Here is a 20,092-nt window from a genome sequence, read left to right as displayed (position 1 = left end):
TGTTTTGCTGTTTTCATTTAACATGTAGACATCTTCCCTATGTTTCATCATTAACTTCATAACTATAATTTTAAAGAAGTACATAAATACTCCTTCCTGTGACTGTATCATAATTTATTTTGGGCATCTAGTTTGCTTCTGTAATTTTTCTAGATAATACTAAATATATTTGCAGGTAAACATTTCTGTCTCTGCAGAATTATTTCCTTGGAATAAATTGCCAGAAATGCGATTATACAATTAAAGCTTATGAACTTTTCTTAGTGTTTACGGAAAGAGTGTGAACATTCTGGCGCTACACAAATTATACGTGTTACTTTTCAAGAGTTGTGCCATAGAATACCATGGAATGAGTCCAAATTTAATTCTCTAATCATCATTAAAGGGTGTTTGAATTTGTTTTAGTACTTCAGAGGTGTAAAATAATGTCACAAGATTATTTTAATTTGCAAGAATGCACATTTGTACATGCAGCAACTTGATCTTTGTTATGGAGTCATTTTGGCTTAGTATAAAACGTGGTCTTTGGAGTTAGACACGGGTTCACGTTTTTATGCAGCTGTTTACTACATCTATAACCTTGTACGGTTTACTCAGCCTCTGAGCGTCAGTATTCTCACCTGCAGAACAGGGATAATAATAGTACTTAAATCAGTGGTTGTGAGGATTAAATCGGAAAATGTCTTTAATTTAGTAGTCTCTGGAACCCAACTGAATAAATAAAAGATAGCTTTAGTTCCCTATGCTTGCTGAAGGAAAACTAAAAGGACAGCAAAACGTGCCACTATTGGGTTCTCAAAAACTGTTGAGCCTTCCTAAAAATTTCCTCAAAGGTGCCCCTGAAAATCTCCTCAAGAAGCCTTTTTGAATTGATAGAATCATTTACTCTCAGAGTTTGGAAGGTATTTAAGTTACCAGGCCTCTGTATTTTTTCCGTTGCTGCTTCCTGAAAATGTACTCATTTCTCCACCTCTTAAAGAAGAAGTCTAAAAGTCAGTTTATTATTTTAAGTGTGGTCTGACTGACACAGAGTGGAATGGCTTGTTATCTCCTTAGTGATCCTAAGCTTTGTTAAAATCAGGGGAATTACATTTATTTTTGTGACAGTCGTTCACTCATATTTAGCTTTACACAGTTGTTTCCCCTCCATTTGCCTTCCTTAACCTGTTGTTGTATTTGTTTTTTTTTTTTTTTTTTTTTTTTAATTAAAACTGGGTGCAGGTATTTATGCTTATCTTTGGATATACCACTTACTCTAAATTTTTTTTTTTTGATCCTGCTCATTTAATTAATATTCGTTCTGTATATTTTCTCAATAAATTTAAGTTATTGGGTAGGACCAAGTATAGAACAGTGGATTTATACCTCTGTAACCTTTCTTTAATTGATACTCTTTGGGTGTTGGATTGGTTCTCATCTTCAACTTACCGAGCACTTTTCACACCTTTCCTTCCAGTAATGACCTGGCACTCTGACAGTAGGGCGAGGAATCTAATCCATACTGGGCCAGTTAAAGTCCTTTAAGTTGTTACTGCTGGAGGGTCTTTCTTTTCTGGTCATGGAGCTGTGAAAATGAGACCTTAGAGCTGTATGTGACATTGGTTTCTTTTGCGTGGAAAAGGTGGAGAACTCCTGATTTGGACCATCATCAAATGCTTTGTAGCATAATAAACAAGGTTACAGAATTTTCATGATCCCTTCAGAGAAGGGAATGAATTTGGTTCCACATGACTTTTTGGTGAACTTGTGCTTGTTCTTAGAATTTACCATTTCTGATAACTGATACCATGTTGTCCATTTGGATAAATTGTAATTCCACCCCCCCCCCCCCCGATCATTGTCACTCTCATCCATGACTTGAAGAATATCATTACCTTCTAATCTATTACAATAAAATACAAACTGGAATTATGAAGAAGAAAGATAGGCTCTTTACAGTTTTCTTTGCAATTATATATGCCAAATTGAATTTTATAAAAATGGGTACTGTATTTCTCTATTGTTATTTCTTTTGCAGTGATTTGCATGGAATGTTAGAGTTGTTTAAAAATGGCATTTCTAGTCATTTCTACAAAAAATTTCACATCAGGCCCTTGCTTAAGAACATTGCTCTCATTATGACAGTCTTTTTATGAAGAAATCACTTTTGTTTTAGGCATTTCTGTCAGTGATCCAGCCTTGCATAAATGCAAGGATAAAATTCTTTTACTAAGTGATGGTTGTGCTCTTCACTGGGAACTAATGTACATAGTAAGAGCATTTGAAGTCTTCTTAAGTAAAACCATAGTGAGTGTGTTTAAAAATGGTTTATTTTTATTAAAGTTTATAAAATGTTTATTTTTGAGAGAGAGAGAGCATGCAAGTGGGGTATAGGCAGAGAGAGGGAGACACAGAATCTGAAGCAGGCTCTAGGCTCCGGCTGAGCTGTCAGGACAGAGCCCGACACGGGGCTTGAACTCATGAATCATGAGATCATGACCTGAGCCAAAGTCTGAGGCTTAACCGACTGAGCCACCCAGGGGCCCTTAAGTGTTTTTTTTGTTTGTTTAGAAACATGCATTAGTAATCCTTTTGCTAGATTAACAGCCCTGAATGAATGCAATTAAATTAGTATAAAATTGAAAATAAAGCTCATCAAAGCATATTCAGCTAATTTGGTATCTGTTGTTACCTTGGGAGCCTTCACATTTGAGTCTGACTTTAAGAGATTTTAGTGTTTTGCTAATGGGCGGGGCGGGGGGGGGGGTAGGGGTAGAATGTCTTCTGTGTGGGGAAAACAGCATGAGCAAGGGCATGGAGTTAATGGAGTTATGATTTGAGAACAGACTGTGAAGACATGAAGCTGGAGGTATGACTCTTAACTATTTATTGAGCACTTACCATATTTTCAGCATTGTTCTAAGTATTTTACATTTATTTCTTACAAATGGTCTTTTGGGATAGTTGTTTTACTATCTTCGTTTTACCAGTGATGAGTCAGGTAAAAATGGTACCTGATTATGAGAGTGTTTCAGTTTGAATTAGCCATGTGGAAGGTAAAAGACAGAATAAAGCATTTTTATCAGATCCTTCAGGTGGGCTTAGATTCAAAAGAATAGTCAGTAATCACTCAGGAGTTAAAAAAAAAAGTCTGAGGTTAAATGCAAAATTAATGTTAAAATTTTATGGCAAATGTTGATACTAAAATACTGGAATCATCACGAAATAGTCTAAGATTTCTAATGCCTTTTTATTGTATATTACCCTACAGATAAAGAAAACTGCATGAAAACACATACATAACTTAATGACTTTTTGCTTTTAAGATAAACACCCTTGTAACTACACACAGGTCTAGAAATAAATCTTTGCCAGCCACTCCAGAAGCCTTCCATGTGCCCCTTCCAATCACAGCCCATTCCTCTCCCTTGCTATATAATTGCTATCCTGACTTCTATAGTAATTGCATCTGTACGTCTCTTTTTTAATTTTATTGTCCAAAGGTGCATGCCTAAGCATTGTTGTGTGTTTTCTTGTCTCTCTTAATCTACATGTCCTGCTTGCTTTTTGTCTTGCCCCTTTCTTACAGTTTGTAGATTGCATTGATTGCATACATTTTTCTTCATTCTCTGTATTTCCTGTAAATTAGTAGTTGGATCTAAAAGCTTCATTAAAGTTTAGATTTTGTTTATTTTTTATTTTTTTGGACAAGAATACTTCTAGGTGTTGAGAGATACTCTCCATCAGGATGTATGTAGTGTCCGGTTGTTTCTCTTTTTGTGATTTTTAGCAGCCATCGTTGCCTGATGCCTTGATCAGTGCATTTATTATGGCTTGTAATATGGTGATATTTGAATTGTCATTCTTTATTTGTAAGGTGGAATGCTTCCATAATAAGAAACTTTTCTTTACTATTTGGTTACCCAGTGGTACAATTCAATTAGGAAAGGTAGGATAGATACATGCTTCTTAATTTACCAGTTTTCAAAATAATCCGTCAGTTCCCTTGTTCTCTGAAGGTGACCAATGAGTTGTTCTTAAGTGTCATTATGAACCTATTGATTTACCACAAGTAAATATTTAATGCTATTTTATAGATGCTTTGGTAGAACTCTATTTTATGAATGTAGTGGATCTTATAAATGAAATATAAAATGTGCCTCAGTTATCAACTCTTTCCACTATGTATTACTTCTATATAAATTTTAAGAGCAGCATGTTGGGATTTTGATGAAGATTGCTTCTAATCTGGATCAGTGTATGATTGCCTTTTTTTTTTTTTTGATTAGTCTTGCCATAAGTTCGTAAAATGTGTGAAGTTTAAAAAATCCAGCTTTCAGTTTTGCTTTACCTCTATTTAGTGTCTGTTTCTTACTTCATTATTGTTTTCCTTTCTGTATTCTTTTATTCTTTACACTTTCTTCAGTTAATTTTATTTTTCTAATGTTCCGAATTTCCAGACTTTGTTTTCCCTAGAGTGTGCAGTGAAGGTTATAAAGTCTTCTCTAAGCACTGCTTTCGTTGCAGCACACAGGTTTTTTGATGTATAAACTTTACCATTTTGTAAATGTATTTGATATGTCTATTATACATTTCAAAAATATTTTTATTTTGTTGAGCCATGACTTTTCCCAAGTGTATCTCTTTATTTATGTCTTTATTTATGTTTATTTATTTATCTATTGTTGCATAAAAAACCACCCCACAACTTAATGGCTTTTTGCCACAATTCTGTGGGTGGCTCGTTTTGTCTGGGTTTGCTTGTGAGGCTGCATTCAACTAGAGGATTGGCTGCACAGGAAGATTTAAGATGGCTTTACTTCTTTCTGGCTGATGGTGCCAGCTGGTGGCTTGGGTAGTAGGTGCCTTGGTTCTCATCTAAGTAACTTTTTATTATCCAGTAGGCTTGACCAGTTTCCTCATGTGGTAGTCTCAGGTCAATATTCCAAGCGGCAAAAGTAAAAGAAAGGTTTTTGCCACATTCTTTTGGTTAGAGCAAGTCATAAGCTCGGCCCAGATTCAAGGATGAGAAAACAGATTCCTCCTTTTTAGGAGGAACACAAAGAATATGTCTCATATTTAATTTACCAGAATTTCAGGACATTTGGAAATTTTTCTTCTATTTTTTCTTTGTGTTATTGATTAACAGGATAATTGCTTTGTAGTTAGTATTTCTTTTTTCATTATTTTATTTTTATTCCTTATAGTGGTTTGGAAATTATTCTTTATTTTAATTTTTTCTTTTACTGGTGACCCTAGAAATTTTAACATATATTAAAATTTTCAAGGTTAAACATTAATAATACTTTGTCATCCTTGTAAGCAGTAAAATGACTTTAGAGCAGTGGCTCCTCTTAGTTTCCTCCTGATTTATATGTGTTTGGTGTGGTGTTGTTTTTCTTTTTTTTAAAGTACTAAAAGACATTATTATTGTTTTATGTAATTTTCATTTAGAGTTATGTTTACTACTCTTTAGTCTTCATTCATTTTTGCAATTTGCACCTTCCAACTAGAATCATTCTCCCCGCCACCAGCAATATGATCTTTAGTACAAATCTACTGATAATGAACTTTATGCATTTTGTCAGATAATATCTTTATTTGCTTTCATTCGTGGGAGTGTTTTTCCCCTGAATATTTAATTCTTTATTTATTTTGGGAGAGAGAAAGACAGCACAAGTAGGGGCGGGGCAGAGAGGGAGAATCCCAAGCAGGCTCTGCATTGTCAGCGAAGAGCCTGATGTAGGACTTGATCTCACAAACTGAGATCATGACCTGACCCTACACCAAGAGTCAAACGCTTAACCGACTGAGCCACCCAGGTGCCCCTAGAATATTTAATTCTTGATTGGCAGTGATTGTCTTTCCACTGAAGATTTGATTCCACCATCTTCTGATTTCCATTATTATTGAGAAGTCAGCTATCAGTTTATAACTGTTGCCCCTTTGATGGTAATGGGTCTTTTTCTCCTCTAGCTCTAACTTTTAGGGATTTATCTTTATCTTTGACTTTTCCAGAGCTCAATATGATTTGGTTAGGTGTGGATGTTTTTATCTACCCTGCTTAGGATTCCCAGGGCCTTTTTGACTTTGTGGATTGGTTCATCTTCCATTTTGGAATATTCTCAGCCATATACCTTGTTCTCTTTCTTTATTCTTCCCGGACACCAACTAAGATAGTCTTGTTATAACCACAGTCTCTTACTTTTTTTTTTTTTCTTTTAAAACACTTCATAAATTTGTGTTTCATCCTAGTGTGGGGACCATGCTGATCTTCCTTCTCAGTGTTATTCCAATTTTACTACATGTGCTGCTCATGTGAGCACTCCCTTGTTTTCCATTTTTTTTTTTTTGTTTACTTTTTATTACACTCTGGATAGTAAATTCTGATTTAGCCTCGAGATTATTAACTAGTTTCTTCAGCTGTGTGAAATCTGCTAAAACTATTAAATATTTAATTTCATTTGTTTCTGTGTTATTTTTTTAAATGTCATTTGGTTCTCTTAGGTTTGTGTTGCTTTTTATAATTTACTTGGTTTGGTAGATATCTTTGTTTTATTTTGTGTCTTTCTTTTTTTTTTTTTAATGTTTTTTATTTTTGAGACAGAGAGACAGAGCATGAGCAGGGGAGGGGCAGAGAGAGAGGGAGACACAGAACCTGAAGTAGGCTCCAGGCTCTGAGCTGTCAGCACAGAGCACGACGCGGGGCTTGAACCACAAACTGTGAGATCATGACCTGAGCCGAAGTTGGACACTTAACCAACTGAGCCACCCAGGCGCCCCTTTGTGTATTTCTTTATATACAGTCTGGGGGAGGCTGGGTGGCTCAGTCGGTTAAGCAGCCAACTTCAGCTCAGGTCATGATCATACAGTTCGTGGATTTGAGCCCTGTGTCAGGCTCTGTGCTGACAGCACAGTCTGGAGCCTGTTTCAGATTCTCTGTCTCCCTCTCTCTTTGCCCCTCTCCAGCTCTCACTCTGTCTCTGTCTCTCTCAAAAATAAAATAAAAAACGTTAAAAAATTTTTTTTAAAGACAGTCTGCTTTGTCTTTTAGGATGTGTTTGGCAGTTCCAACGTCTGAAATCTTTTTGGGTCTCCTTCTGTTTTCTTTAATTTCTTCTGGTTCCTGTTTATGGAGTCCGTTTGCTGTGTTCTTGGTTACTTTGGTTATGGTCTGGACATTTTATTTCAAATTACTTACAGGGTTGTGCCTAGGTGGCTCAGTTGGTTAAACAATCCAGCTCTTGACTTTGGCTTAGGTCATGATCTCACAGTTTGTGGGTTCAAGCCCTGTGTTGGGCTCTGTGCTGACAGTTTGGAACCTGCTTGGGATTCTCTCTCTCTGCCTCTCCCCCTACTCATGTGCTCTGTCTCTCTCACTCTCTCAAAATAAATAAACAAATAAACTTAAAAAAAACTAAAATTACTTGTAGGAATAGTTTTGAGGCTTATAGTAAACATACTTTTCTTTTAAGAGGAAAGTTTGCTTTTTACAGTACCTGGAGGTATTATCATTCAGGTATCATTCAGGTTCAACTTAAACCAAATAAGAGCACAGTCTAAAATTTTTTTTTTTTTAATGTTTATTTATTATTGAGACACCGGGAGAGACAGAGCATGAGCAGGGGAGGGGCTAAGAGAGAGGGAGGCACAGAATCTGAAGCAGGTTCCAGGCTCTGAGCTGTTAGCACAAAGCCGGATGCGGGGCCTGAACTCACAAACCGTGAGATCATGACCTGAGCCGAAGTCGGATGCTCAACCAACTGAGCCACCCAGGCGCCCCCAGTCTAAAATTTTTAGTACAGCATTTTAATAAACGCAAAACTGACATTTCAGAGTCCATATTTTTGTTTCCCAGAGGAGTCATATCATTATGTGTCCACATTATTGTCATGTTAATAATGCCTTTCAAATCAATAACTCTACTCTTGAACTTCAAATGTAAAATTTTTAAAAATTGTCTTCTGGACAATTCCATATAGTTATGTTACGGGGACTTGAAATCGAACATGTTTACAGTGAGTCCAGTTATTTCCCTAACTGCTTTTTCTTTTTTTTTTTTTAATGTTTATTTATTTTTGACAGAGAGAGAGAGAGAAGGGGGTGTGGAGACAGACTCTGGGGCATGAGTGTGGGAGGAGCAGAGAGAGAGAGAGGGAGATACAGAATCCGAAGCAGGCTCCAGGCTCTAAGCTGTCAACACACAGCCTGACGCAAGGCATGAACTCAGGAACTGAGAGATCATGACCTCAGCTGAAGTTGGATGCTTGACCGACTGAGCCACCCAGGCGCCCCTCTGAATGCTTTTTCTACCGTTATTTTTTTTTATGGCTAACAGAATCACTGTCCTCCAGTCACTCACGGTATAATTGTTCGTGAAACCTGAGGAAAATGATCTTTGCCTTTCATGGCATCAGTTTGGAACTGATGGTTTCTACTATCTCCTCTATCTTTACACAGTTTTTAAAGTCTATGTTCTTCTCCACTTTTTTCCATATTCATTCGAACCTTGAACAATGTAGCGATTAGGAGTACTGAACTCCCACGCATTTGACAATCTGTGTATAATTTTGGACTTCCCCCAAATTTAACTACTAATAGCCTATTATTAACTGACCAGAAGAAACCTTACTGATAACATAAATATTGATGAACACATATTTAGTATATTATATGCATTATGTACTGTATTCTTATAGTGAAGTAAGCTAGAGAAAAGAAACTATTACTCAGAAAATCATAAGGAAGAGAAAAATGCATTTACAGTCTCGTATTGTAAAAAATCTGTGTATAAGTGGTCCCGCACAGTTCAAACCTGTATTGTTAAGGGTTGGCTGTAGTCCCAGCTCTGATCTATTTCCTCACTCTGTCATTTCTAGCAGTTTCCCTATCTTTCTTTCCATTCTGATAGCCACCGCCTATGTTCAGGTCTTCACCTTCGGGCCCTAATTAACCTCATTTGGGTGTATGCCATGTATGTGCACGCACATGCACACACATGCACACACACACACACACACACACACACACACACACAATTTGATGTGGCTCTGGAAATGAATTGAAAGAGCTTAGAGATGATAAGGAAACTATTTAGAAAGTAGGTAGGAAGAGTATAGTACTTCATGTGAGAAATTTTGATGGCCTGAATTGAAGTCCTGGAAGTACAGATGAAATGAAGAGCATAAGAGAGTGATTGGATATGAAGAGTATGAGAAAGGGAGAATACTTAAGAATAATTCCCAAGTTTGTGGTTTGGGTGGTATCTTAGATGAAGGTACATTCACTGAGTTAGGGCCCAGGTTCAGTATGAGAAGATGAAAGACTAGATTTGGGGTAGAAAAGTAAGTTTAGAAGTATTCATTAAATATTATTTAATTTTTAGAATTTTATTTTGGAATATACTAATAAATTGATTATTCCATCAACACTAATGAAGCAGTGATTTAAAACCAATTCATTGTTTACAAAAGAAAAATAATATAAAATAATCTTGGACATTAACTGGAATAAATAATTCTTTATACTCTTTTACCCCCAGCACTGGTAATGAATTGTAGCAATATTATTTCACCTATCACTTTAAATGAATGTTGATTCCATTTTTATTGACCTTAAAATTTTTGCCTGTATTTAAATGGTAAATCTGTAGAAGAACTGTAAGAAAAAAAAGTAGTATATGCTTAATTTCATGCTTATACATATTTAAGGAAGCACCAGTTTCACTTAAGGCCAATGGTGGGATCTGTAAGAATTTGTTTTTTTCCTTCAAAAGAGGTTCATACATTATTCCACGTCTGAGAAATACTGGCCTGGAAGAATGAACTAGGTGAGAAAAGCTTTAGGGACAACATTACTGTTCTGGTTAAATAAATTCTGATTAAGGTTTTCAGAATTGTTTTCTTCCTTTTTTAGTTTGAAAGCTTTTATCTAAAAACTTCTTTGTTTTAATTCTTGACAATTTCTTTTTCCTAGTCTTTAGTTGTCTCCTCCCATCTTTAGGGAACTTCCTGCCTGTTAATTTTATATGTTTTGCTGGCAGTATTAAGGAACAATTAACTCCATCTCCCCCTCCCTCACCTCTCCAAAAATAAAGAACAAACAAAATGCACTATTCTCTTATGTTCTTAGGAAAGAATCTTTTTTGGTATCTGTTAGTATTTTTTTTTTTTATGGCTTTATTGAAACATTATTGATAGTAAACTGCTGATATTTAAAGTATACAACTTGATGAGTTTTGGCATGTAACACCTCTGAAATAATTATTGTAATCAAGGTAACGAACATTTCCATCATCCCAAAGTTCCTTGTGACCCTTTGTAGTCAGTCTCCTCCTTGCCCTTAGCTTGAAGCAACCACTAATATGCCTTCTGTAACTACAGATTGGTTTTAGTTGCTCTAGAATTTCCTAAGTGGAATCATACGTTATATACTTTTTTGTCTAACTACTTTCTGTCAGCATATTGCTTTTGAGATTCATCCATGTTGTGTGTATCAATAGTTTGTTTTTTTAATTGTTGAGTACATTTTATGGATATACCACTTGCTTGTTGATGGACATTTGGATTGTTTCCAGTTTTTGACCATTAAAAATAAAGCTGCTGTGAACATTTATGTAGAGTATATGTATGGATGTATGCTTTCATTTCTCATGAGCAAATAGGAATGGCTAGGTTGTATGGTAGGTGTATGTTTAACATTGAACATTTAACATTTAAAAAAATTTTTTTTTTAACGTTTATTTATTTTTGAGACAGAGAGAGACAGAGCATGAACGGGGGAGGGTCAGAGAGAGAGGGAGACACAGAATCCGAAACAGGCTCCAGGCTCTGAGCAGTCAGCACAGAGCCTGACGCGGGGCTTGAACTCATGGACCGCGAGATCACGACCTGAGCCGAAGTCGGACGCTTAACCGACTGAGCCACCCAGGCGCCCCTAACATTTTTTTTTTTAATTTAAAAAAAAAATTTTTTTTGAGACAGAGCATGATTGGGGGGGGGGCGCGGGTAGGAGCAGAGAGAGAGAGAGGGAGACACAGAATCTGAAGCAGGCTTCAGGCTCTGAGCTGTCAGCACAGAGCCCAACGCGGGCCTCGAACTCACAGAACGTGAGATCATGTCCTGAGCCAAAGTCGGACCCTCAACCAGCTGAGCCACCCAGGTGCCCCTGTTTAACTTTTTAAGAAACTGTTTTCCAAAGTGATTGTATCATTTTATATTCCCATCAACAGTATATAGGAAGATTCCAGTTGTTCCACATCCTTGATAATTCTTGGTATGATCAGTCTTTTTAATCTGAGCCATTCTAGTGGATGAGTGTAGTGGTGTCTCACTGTGATCTTAATTTGCATTTCTCTAAGAACTAAGGGAACGTTTGAGCATTATTCATGTGTTTATTTTCCATCCATACATTTTCCTTGGCACAGTGTCTGTTTAAATCTTTAAAGGAATTGTCTTCTTATTTGACTTAAGATTATTATGTATTCTGAATATGCCTTTTTCTGGGATATGTTTTGTTTTGTTTTGTTTTTAAGTTTACTTATTCTGAGAGAGAGCACATGAGGTGGGGAGGAGCAGAGAGAGAATCCCAAGCAGGCTCTGCACTAGTAGCCTGAGATCACCACATGAGCCGAAATCAAGAGTTACATGGTTAACTGAGCCATCCAGGTGCTTCTGGAAATATGCTTTATAAATATTTTCTTTATCTTTTGAAGAACAAACATTTAAAATTTTGATGAAATCCAAGTTATTGATTTTTTTTTTTTTTTCTGGTACAGCTTGTATTTTGTGTGTCCTATTTAAGAAGTCTTTGTTTTAACTCAGGGTTACTAAGGTTTTTTTCCTGTTTTCTTCTAGAAGTTTCATAGTTTTAGCTCTTACATTTAGGTCTGTGTTCCACTTCCATTTCTTTTTTGTATATGGTGTGCAATAAGTGGTAGGATTAATTTATTTTACATATGGCTGTCCAGTTGATCTGATACATTTGTTAAAAAGATTGTTCTTGGGGCACCTGGGTGGCTCAGTTGGTTAAGCGTCTGACTTTGGCTCAGGTCATGATCTGGTGGTTTGTGAGTTTGAGTCCTGTGTTAGGCTCTGTGCTGACAGTTCAGAACCTGGAGCCTTTGTCTCCCTCTTTGTCCCTTCCCCTACTTGTGTTCTATCTCTCTTTCTTTTTCTCTCAAAAATAAATAAACATTAAAAAATTTACATAAAAAAAGATTATTCTTTCCCCATTCAATTATCTTAGTACCTTTGTCTTAAATCAATTGGCCATAGGTGGAGCTGGATGCTGCACTTGATCCCACAACCCTGGGATCATGACCTGAGCCAAAATGAAGAGTCAGATGCCAAGGGTGCCTGGGTGGCTCAGTCATTTGAGCATCTGACTCTTGATTTTGGCTTAGGTCATGATCCCATGGTCAAGGGATTGAGCCCCTGTGTCTGGCTCCGCGCTGAGCATGGAGCCTGGTTAAGATTCTCTATCTATCTCTCTCTCTCTCTCTCTCTCTCTCTCTCTCTCTCTCTCTCTCTCTCTCTCTGCCTCTGCCCCTCTGCCACTTGCACTTACCCTCTGTCTCTAAAATTAAACAAAAAACTTTTCTGATGAGATTGGTGGCAGTATTAACAAATATAATTTTTAAAATATTGCATAATAAAATATATTACATTTGGAAGGTCTGCTACACAACTCAGTGAATCAGTATTTTCCAAAACTCAAATGCATATTACAGAATTTTGCATGGATAAAATATCCACCAAAAGTAATGTACTATAGACCAATGGATTTTATTGTATAGGGTACAAAGAGGTTCATTGATTTCATACTGCACTGTAACATTATAGTTATGAAAATTATGAAGTACTCCCATTTGACAACTATCTGTATCACAATAGAAAGAATGACTCCGATATGAGAACCCAGTTTTCTTCTATTAAGTCAGACATGAATAAGATTTTCCGAAATATAAGACAGTGCCACTTTCCTAACTAACTTTTTTGTTTGGGAAAATATAGCTATTTTTATAAAAAATTTATGTAACATTATCTTTAAATGAATTTTGTTGTACTCTGAAATGTAACAAGACAACTATTGACTAATGACTGTTGTAGTTATTACAGATACCTTGCCATTAGTGTAAAAATCAGCAATATATTTTGAACACGTTGACCTTTATTTTAATGCATTTAGCTGGTTAGTTGATCTTTTTGGTAGCCAAAGAATACACAAGAGTAGAAGACATGACTGTTGTAGAGCCTTTTTTAGTTTCATAAGATAAAAATCAAGAAAAGGTAAATACTGAATATTTGTTAGAATTGAATCTGCCTACTGGTAAGTAGATCATATTTTGGAAGTAAATGAACTTCTCTCCAGGCTGTAGCATGACATTTCAAGTGAAAACATGTAACTCAATAATTAGGATTCTGGCATACTAATTCTAATAAATTCTAATTTATCATAAAATTTATCATAAAATTCTAATTTATCCTAAATGATCTACATATATTTATGTAGCTAGTGTCTTCAATATTGAGAACTTTCATGGAAAACATTAAATAATTCTTTTTTTTAAAGTTTATTTATTTATTTGGAGACAGAGAGTGTGAGTGGGGGAGGGGCAGAGAAAGGGGGAGAATCTCAAGCAGGCTCCATGCTGTCAGCGCCTGACGGCCAGGCTAGAACTCGCAAAACTGAGATCGTGACCTGAGTCGAAATCAAGTGTGGGATGCTCAACCGACCGAGCCACCCAGACACCCCTTAAAGAATTGTTTTAAAAAGTGGAATTTAGGGGCGCCTGGGTGGCTCAGTCGGTTAAGCGTCCGACTTCAGCTCAGGTCATGATCTCACGGTCCGTGAGTTCGAGCCCCGCGTCGGGCTCTGTGCTGACAGCTCAGAGCCTGGAGCCTGTTTCAGATTCTGTGTCTCCCTCTCTCTCTGACCCGCCCCCGTTCATGCTCTGTCTCAAAAATAAATAAACGTTAAAAAAAAAAAAAATTAAAAAAAAAATTAAAAAGTGGAATTTAGAAAGCCTGTAAAAGAGAGCTCATAATTAATTGCACCTGCCTGAACATATATATAAAGGCATTTTCTAAAACAGTTTTACAATCTCATAAAAAATTTAAAACAGAAAAGCAATCCTGTAATACAATTGAAAATAGAAAAAATAATAAACCCAAGCACTCTTACAATAAGAGCATTTACTAAATTGTAGTTAAGTTTGGCTTGCTAGCCTTGTTCAGTGATCTGGTATCTTATAACTGAAAGTGTTCATTTTAGATTGTTGGAGCCCCACTAAGTGTTGAACATAGAGGATTGAACAATATATGCCCCCTGTAGACACGGAGGTATGCTACCCACATTCCCCTCAAATAAGGGCTTACTGTCCAGCTATAAGGAGTTGGATAACCAAGTGACCCCTTCTGCCTGCATCTTAGAGTCTGCCTTTGTTACAGAGTCACCTTCCCCAAGTGATTGACCTTTCTGGACCAGCATGCATTTGTAGACTGAACAAGGAAAAGGTAAAAAGACCTGGCCTTTTCAACCTTTCACAGAGCACTCTTATGGACAGTACTTGCTACAGGGTTTCCTGCCTGGTTGGTTGAAATTTTATTGGGCCTGCATCACAGTTTGAGTTTTGTCTAGACTTGCTTTCCTTTCATAGGTATTGATCCCCAGTAAACATTTTGTACCCCAAACAGCACCTCATGTCTACTTTGGAGCGACCAACCTGCAGTAGCTCCTGATCTCATGGAACTGATTTATAGGGAGGAATTATCCATCAAAAGAGATTTAAAATGTGATCAGTGTTGTACAGAATTATAGGGTTCTATGATAGTGTGTTACAAAAAGAACCTAAGCCTGATTATTATGTTGTTTAGGGAGGTAACCTAAATTAGTGGTCAGACCTAGATGTAATTACCAGATTAATCGCTTTTGAATAGCATGAACCATGCCACTTATGTACCAAGTCAGTTTTCTATTTGTAACATGGAATGGCACATGGTCCTTCCTCCTTTAGGCCACTAATCTGGGATTGCTCACATGGCTGGGAGAAGATTCCTAGCAGCAAGAGAGCCCAGTGCACAAATAGTTTGCAAGCCCTTGCTTGTGTTAATTTGCTAATATCCCATTGGTGGAAGCAGTTTGCATGGCCAAACCTTGATTCAAAGATGGAGAAATAGACTCTGCCTCTCCATGGGAAAATGAGTGTGTGTGTATTAAAAATTAATAATACAATGCTTGATATAGTAGTAGTTAACATATTGAGCATTTTCTCTAAATAATACTTAGTAAGGGGCAGCTGGAGTATTATATTTAATATGTTCTATCTTTGTGTGATATGAAAAAGAAGGAACTCACTTGGAGAATTTGGTATATTCTTCTGATGTCTTAAAATAATTTTTATGATGGGAACAGTTTGCAAATAAAGCTCTTTCTCTTTTCTTTTTTCCTCTGCAGTAAGAAAAATGGAAAACCACCATTACAGAACAATGAGGTAAAATTTTAAATAACCTACTCTTTGGGATTTCATGTATTTCATTTATTTTGTTACATAAATTTGAATTAGGATAAAATGATATTAGAATTAGAAGGGAACTTATTATTCAATCCACTGTTTATTATAGGAATTCTTTTTGAAATAGGATTCCTTGATAGGTGACTTACAGTATTTACTTGAATCTGTTCATATGATGAGGAGTAGTAACACCTAGGAGGCAGCCATTACTGTATTAGTTCCAGCCCATCATGAGATTAATCTTCCCCTCTACCCTCTTAGTGATTGATTCTATTTTGTCTTTTGTAGCCATATAGGACAAGCCTGCTCTGTTTTCTCTAATAGACTTTCATATTGTTTGAAGATAGTTTATCTATCTTCTATCTATCTGTCATGGTTTCCAATCTTTTTCAATTCCATATACATTCTTCTGGACCTACACTGATTAGTTTCTCTAGACATTATTCTTAGTCTAGAACACTTGACTAGCATGGAATATATCAGCACTATTACCTCTCTTAATATGAAAGCCATATTGCTGAAATTCAGCCTAGAATTACATTTATGTCTTTGCTCCTAACTGCTGTTTACATTGAATTGAGTTTTTGGTAGATTGTAACCTTCATTTATCCTTAAAAAAAATTATTTTAATGTTTGTTTATTTTTGAGAGAGAGACAGAGGGCGAGTGGGGGAGGAGCCACCCAGGCATCCTTCCTTCAGTTACTTTCTGTTGAACAACTCTGTTGGCAGATTCCCTACATCTGTATTCATCAGTTGAATTTCTTCTTTAATAACAGCTTTATTGAGATGTAATTTATAGACTATAAGATTTATCCATTCAAGGATACAGTTCAGTATATTCGCAGAGTTGTGTGGACTAATTTTAGGAAATTGTCTTCTCCCCAAAAAGAAATTCCATGCCCATTAACAATCACTCCTCATTAACCTCTTCTTTTAGACCCCAGTAATCACTAATCTATTTTCTATTTCTGTGATTTGCCTGTTTCAGAAATTTTATGTAAAAAGAATCATATAATATGTGGTATGTTATGACTGCTTCTTTTATTTAGCATGACATTTTCAAGGTTCATTTGTGTTGTTGCATGTATCAGTATTTCATTCCTTTTTATTGCCAAATAATATTCTGTTGCATAGATTTACCACATTTTATTTATCCATTTATCAGTTGAGGGAAATTTAGGTTGTTTTCATTTTTAGGTTGTAAGGAATAATGCTGCTATGAACATTCATGTGCAAATTTTTGTGTGAACCTGTGTTTTCATTTCTTTTGAGTAAATACCTAGAAGTGGAATTGCTGGATCGTATGGTAACTTAGTTGATTTATTTTAAATAAATATTTATTTCTATACATGGCAGCTTGTTGGATATGTGCTATTAGTCTATACTATAGTATGTCTGTACTGTTAGTGTAAGTTTGAATGTAATTCTGACGTCTAATAAGTCCGGTAGAAGGCATTCTCCATAATTAAAATTTTAGTTACTTATTTATTTATTTTAATATTTATTTATTTTTGAGAGACAGAGACAGAGCATGAGCAGGGGAGGGGCAGAGAGAGAGGGAGACACAGAATCTGAAGCAGGCTCTAGGCGCTGAGCTGTCAGCAAAGAGCCTGACGTGGGACTCGAACTCACAAACTGTGAGATCATGACCTGAGCCGAAGTCAGATACTTCACTGGCTGAGCCACCCAGGCGCCCTAAAATTTTTTAATGCTTGTTTGTTTTTGAGAGAGATACAGAGAGCTCAAGTGGGGGAGGGGCAGAGAGAGAGGGAGACACAGAATCCAAAGCAGGCCCCAGGCTCTGAGCTGTCAGCACAGAGCCTGATGTGGGGCTCAAACCCATGACCCATGAGATCATGACCTGGACCACCCAGGTGCCCCATTTTCAGTAATTTAAATTGGCCTTCTCATTCTTCTTCAGAATTGCTGATATTATTGACTACGTAATTAGGACCAAGGAGGTTACTCCAGCATCTCTTAATTTGTTTGCTTGTTTTCGGTTATGGTTTATTTGGCTATGACTATATCCAACTATAGCAAAATCAGGTTCATATTTCTTTATTAAGGGCCACAGTAATTTTCTAAGAACATCAATTCTTGATAAGTTTATTGATTCATTTATAAAGTCGATCTCTCAACAAATATTGATTGATCCCTTCATATATGTCTAGTTATTGGTCTTGTCTCTGGGTGTACAGCAGATATGAATATAAGTCCTTACCCTTGTGGAGCTTACATTATACATGTCAGTTAATATACTAGTAAAATGTTCTTAACAAAGAAGAAAATGGGAAGAGTTAGACATGACTTATTCCTAGTAAACTCATGCTGGCTTCTAGTAATTAGTGTCTCTTAATGTACCCAGATCTTCCATATAATGTCTGTTCTCTGAATATTCCAGAGATTGATGTCAAAATTGCTGTTCTTTGGTTTCTGTGATCTTTTTCTCTGACTGTGAAGAATGGGACAAGGTTTGTTTATCTCAATGTCTGGCATATTTCCATCTTCATAATCTCATATCTAAATTATATCTGAGTAATCAAACCTTAATTATCTTAGTTATATCTACCATCTGCATCATATCATATCAAGTTCTAGGACATCATTAAAACTTGTCAGTACAGCTAAATTCATTCACTGATTCTTTAATTTCTATTTTTGTATAACTTTTTTTTAGCATATACTTATTTGCTCATTGTATAGTGTGAGCAAGATAACTTTATGTTAGATTAAATAGTTGACAAAGGGATATAATACAGTATGCACACTTATACCACATTTGTAAAATTTATAGGAAGTGAGCACATATACACATATATACATATATGCTGAAATGAAATCTGATGGGATATTTGCCTGGTAGTTGATGTCTCTAAATGATAGGTATAGGCTCCTTATTTTTGCTCTTCAGACTTTTTAATTTTTCTGTAGTTAATGTGTTACTTAGGAGGGAAAGCAGTTAAAAAGGGAATGTTTTTTTCATTGAAATTTTTTTATAATGTTTGGTGGGATGGTACAATTTTCACAAGACATGAGATTTAAGAAGAAGATTTAATAGAGTTACACAGTAGTATAAAGACATAGTTGAGTTGATTTAAAAATACTTATTTAATTTTGATGGCAGTATACATGACATAAAACTCAAAATATATAAAGGTAAACACAGTACTGTGTTTATGGGGAACCATAAATTCAAATGGAGAATTTAGCATTCCCATGCATGTTTTATACTGATGGGGTGTTTGTATGTATGTGTATCTTCATAAACATTAGTGTAAGTAGAACTATTTTGCATGTTAAAAATTCTATAAATTGAATCATGGATGTATCATTCTACTTTTTTTCAGCTTAATGTTTTTTAGTTTCAATGTTAATGTCTGTGTTGATAGCTGAAGATCTAGTTAATGTAACTGGTCTGTAGTATTTTGTTGTATAAATAGGAGCTGCTTCCTTTTTTACAGGTGTGTAGAATTTTCATTGCATAAATTTTCTATAATTTATATACTATATCATTATTGATGCATATTTAGGTTTTGATTTTATGATAATATACGGTGTGCAGATGTTTTTCATTTATGTGTTTAAGCATATGTGCAGGAACACCAATAGGTTAAGTTCCTAAAAGTAAATATGCTGTGTTATTTTACATTTTACACCCCGTGTACATTTTACATTTTGTTAGTTGCTATTATAGGTATTACATGATAGTCGTATCAATTTGCACTTTCCCAACAATATACCGGAATGCTTACACTCTTGTCAGCGCCATATGACCTTTTATTTTATTTGCTGTTTCAAACATCTGTTTTAGTTCATTCTAGTTCATCTCACCTTTCTAAGTTGATTGGCACATCAGTTGGAACTTCTTTTTGCCCTTTGACCTAGTTGCCTCCTGAGTGTTAGGTACATTATTTTCTGGTTGCATTTTTCTTTCATTATTTAAATGGTCTTTATCTAATGGTTTGCTTTTTCTATAATTTAAGTTTTAAATTTGTAACATCAAAGTGTTTTTTTTGTATTTTTAAAGAAATAGTGGGAAGTTCCAGGTGGGGAAAGTCAATTGTGAAATTGAAGTGAATTCATAGGATGGGCTAGTAGTGCTTATGAAATGTACTGTCTCTGTAGATGCTCTCCTTTAGATTGGTTTCAGGTATGAGTTTTATTACGTGTCAAGACTGGTAGAGCATTTTGGTACGTCTTCAGCCTTTCTGAGCCAGCCTTCTAGTCCAGGGGTTTCTTTGCAAAACATGCGGTGATGACTTTAGGAAGTATATATTCAGTTCCTTCATGGCTTGAAATGAAATGCAAATCAAGTCAGGCTTTCAGAAAGCTTATGGGTTAGGAGTGGTGACAATAGGAGCAGTAGTAAAAGAGGAGGAAGAATTATATACCAAGTAGCTGTTAATATTTTAAAGTGCTTCAATGTGACTTTCTCATAACTTTTCTAAAACTGTCCTCATTGTTTTCCCTAGATCGTTTTTTGAAAGCAACTAGAAATAGGTAATCCTCTGTTTAAGTCAGAAGATGGCCATTTAATTTATTACTACTCTGTTTATTCAAGGTATTGACTACATGTGCAGTAAGGTGTGGTAGGGAGG

At 35.8% G+C, this 20,092-nt stretch overlaps 1 protein-coding gene and 1 non-coding gene across 9 annotated transcripts in view; one reads left to right on the top strand and one right to left on the bottom strand.

Moving 5' to 3' along the window:
• Window positions 1-20,092, top strand: part of ABCD3 (ATP binding cassette subfamily D member 3) — a 114,530-nt gene that overhangs the window by 48,859 nt on the left and 45,579 nt on the right. For 6 of the 8 annotated variants that reach the window (XM_053892231.1, XM_053892220.1, XM_019457558.2 and 3 more), the window contains one exon: window positions 15,436-15,472. Coding sequence is in view for 4 of the 8 variants with exons in the window: in XM_019457558.2 (XP_019313103.1) it covers window positions 15,436-15,472 (37 nt within the window). In the remaining 4 variants the exon portion in view is untranslated. Of the gene's footprint in view, window positions 1-14,429; window positions 14,496-15,435; window positions 15,473-20,092 lie in introns of all 8 variants that reach the window. The other 2 variants (XM_053892214.1, XM_053892226.1) reach the window with 1 other exon arrangement.
• On the bottom strand, window positions 6,195-6,305 carry LOC128775982 (U6 spliceosomal RNA). The gene has a single exon (XR_008420961.1). It is a non-coding gene; the product is annotated as a U6 spliceosomal RNA (small nuclear RNA).

The sequence above is a fragment of the Panthera pardus genome, unplaced genomic scaffold, assembly GCF_024362965.1.
Source record: "Panthera pardus isolate Hobbes unplaced genomic scaffold, ASM2436296v1 HiC_scaffold_11, whole genome shotgun sequence".
NCBI classification, from domain to species: domain Eukaryota; kingdom Metazoa; phylum Chordata; class Mammalia; order Carnivora; family Felidae; genus Panthera; species Panthera pardus.
The sequence above is the reverse complement of the archived record's forward strand: the minus strand, read 5'-3'. Positions and strand labels throughout refer to the sequence as shown.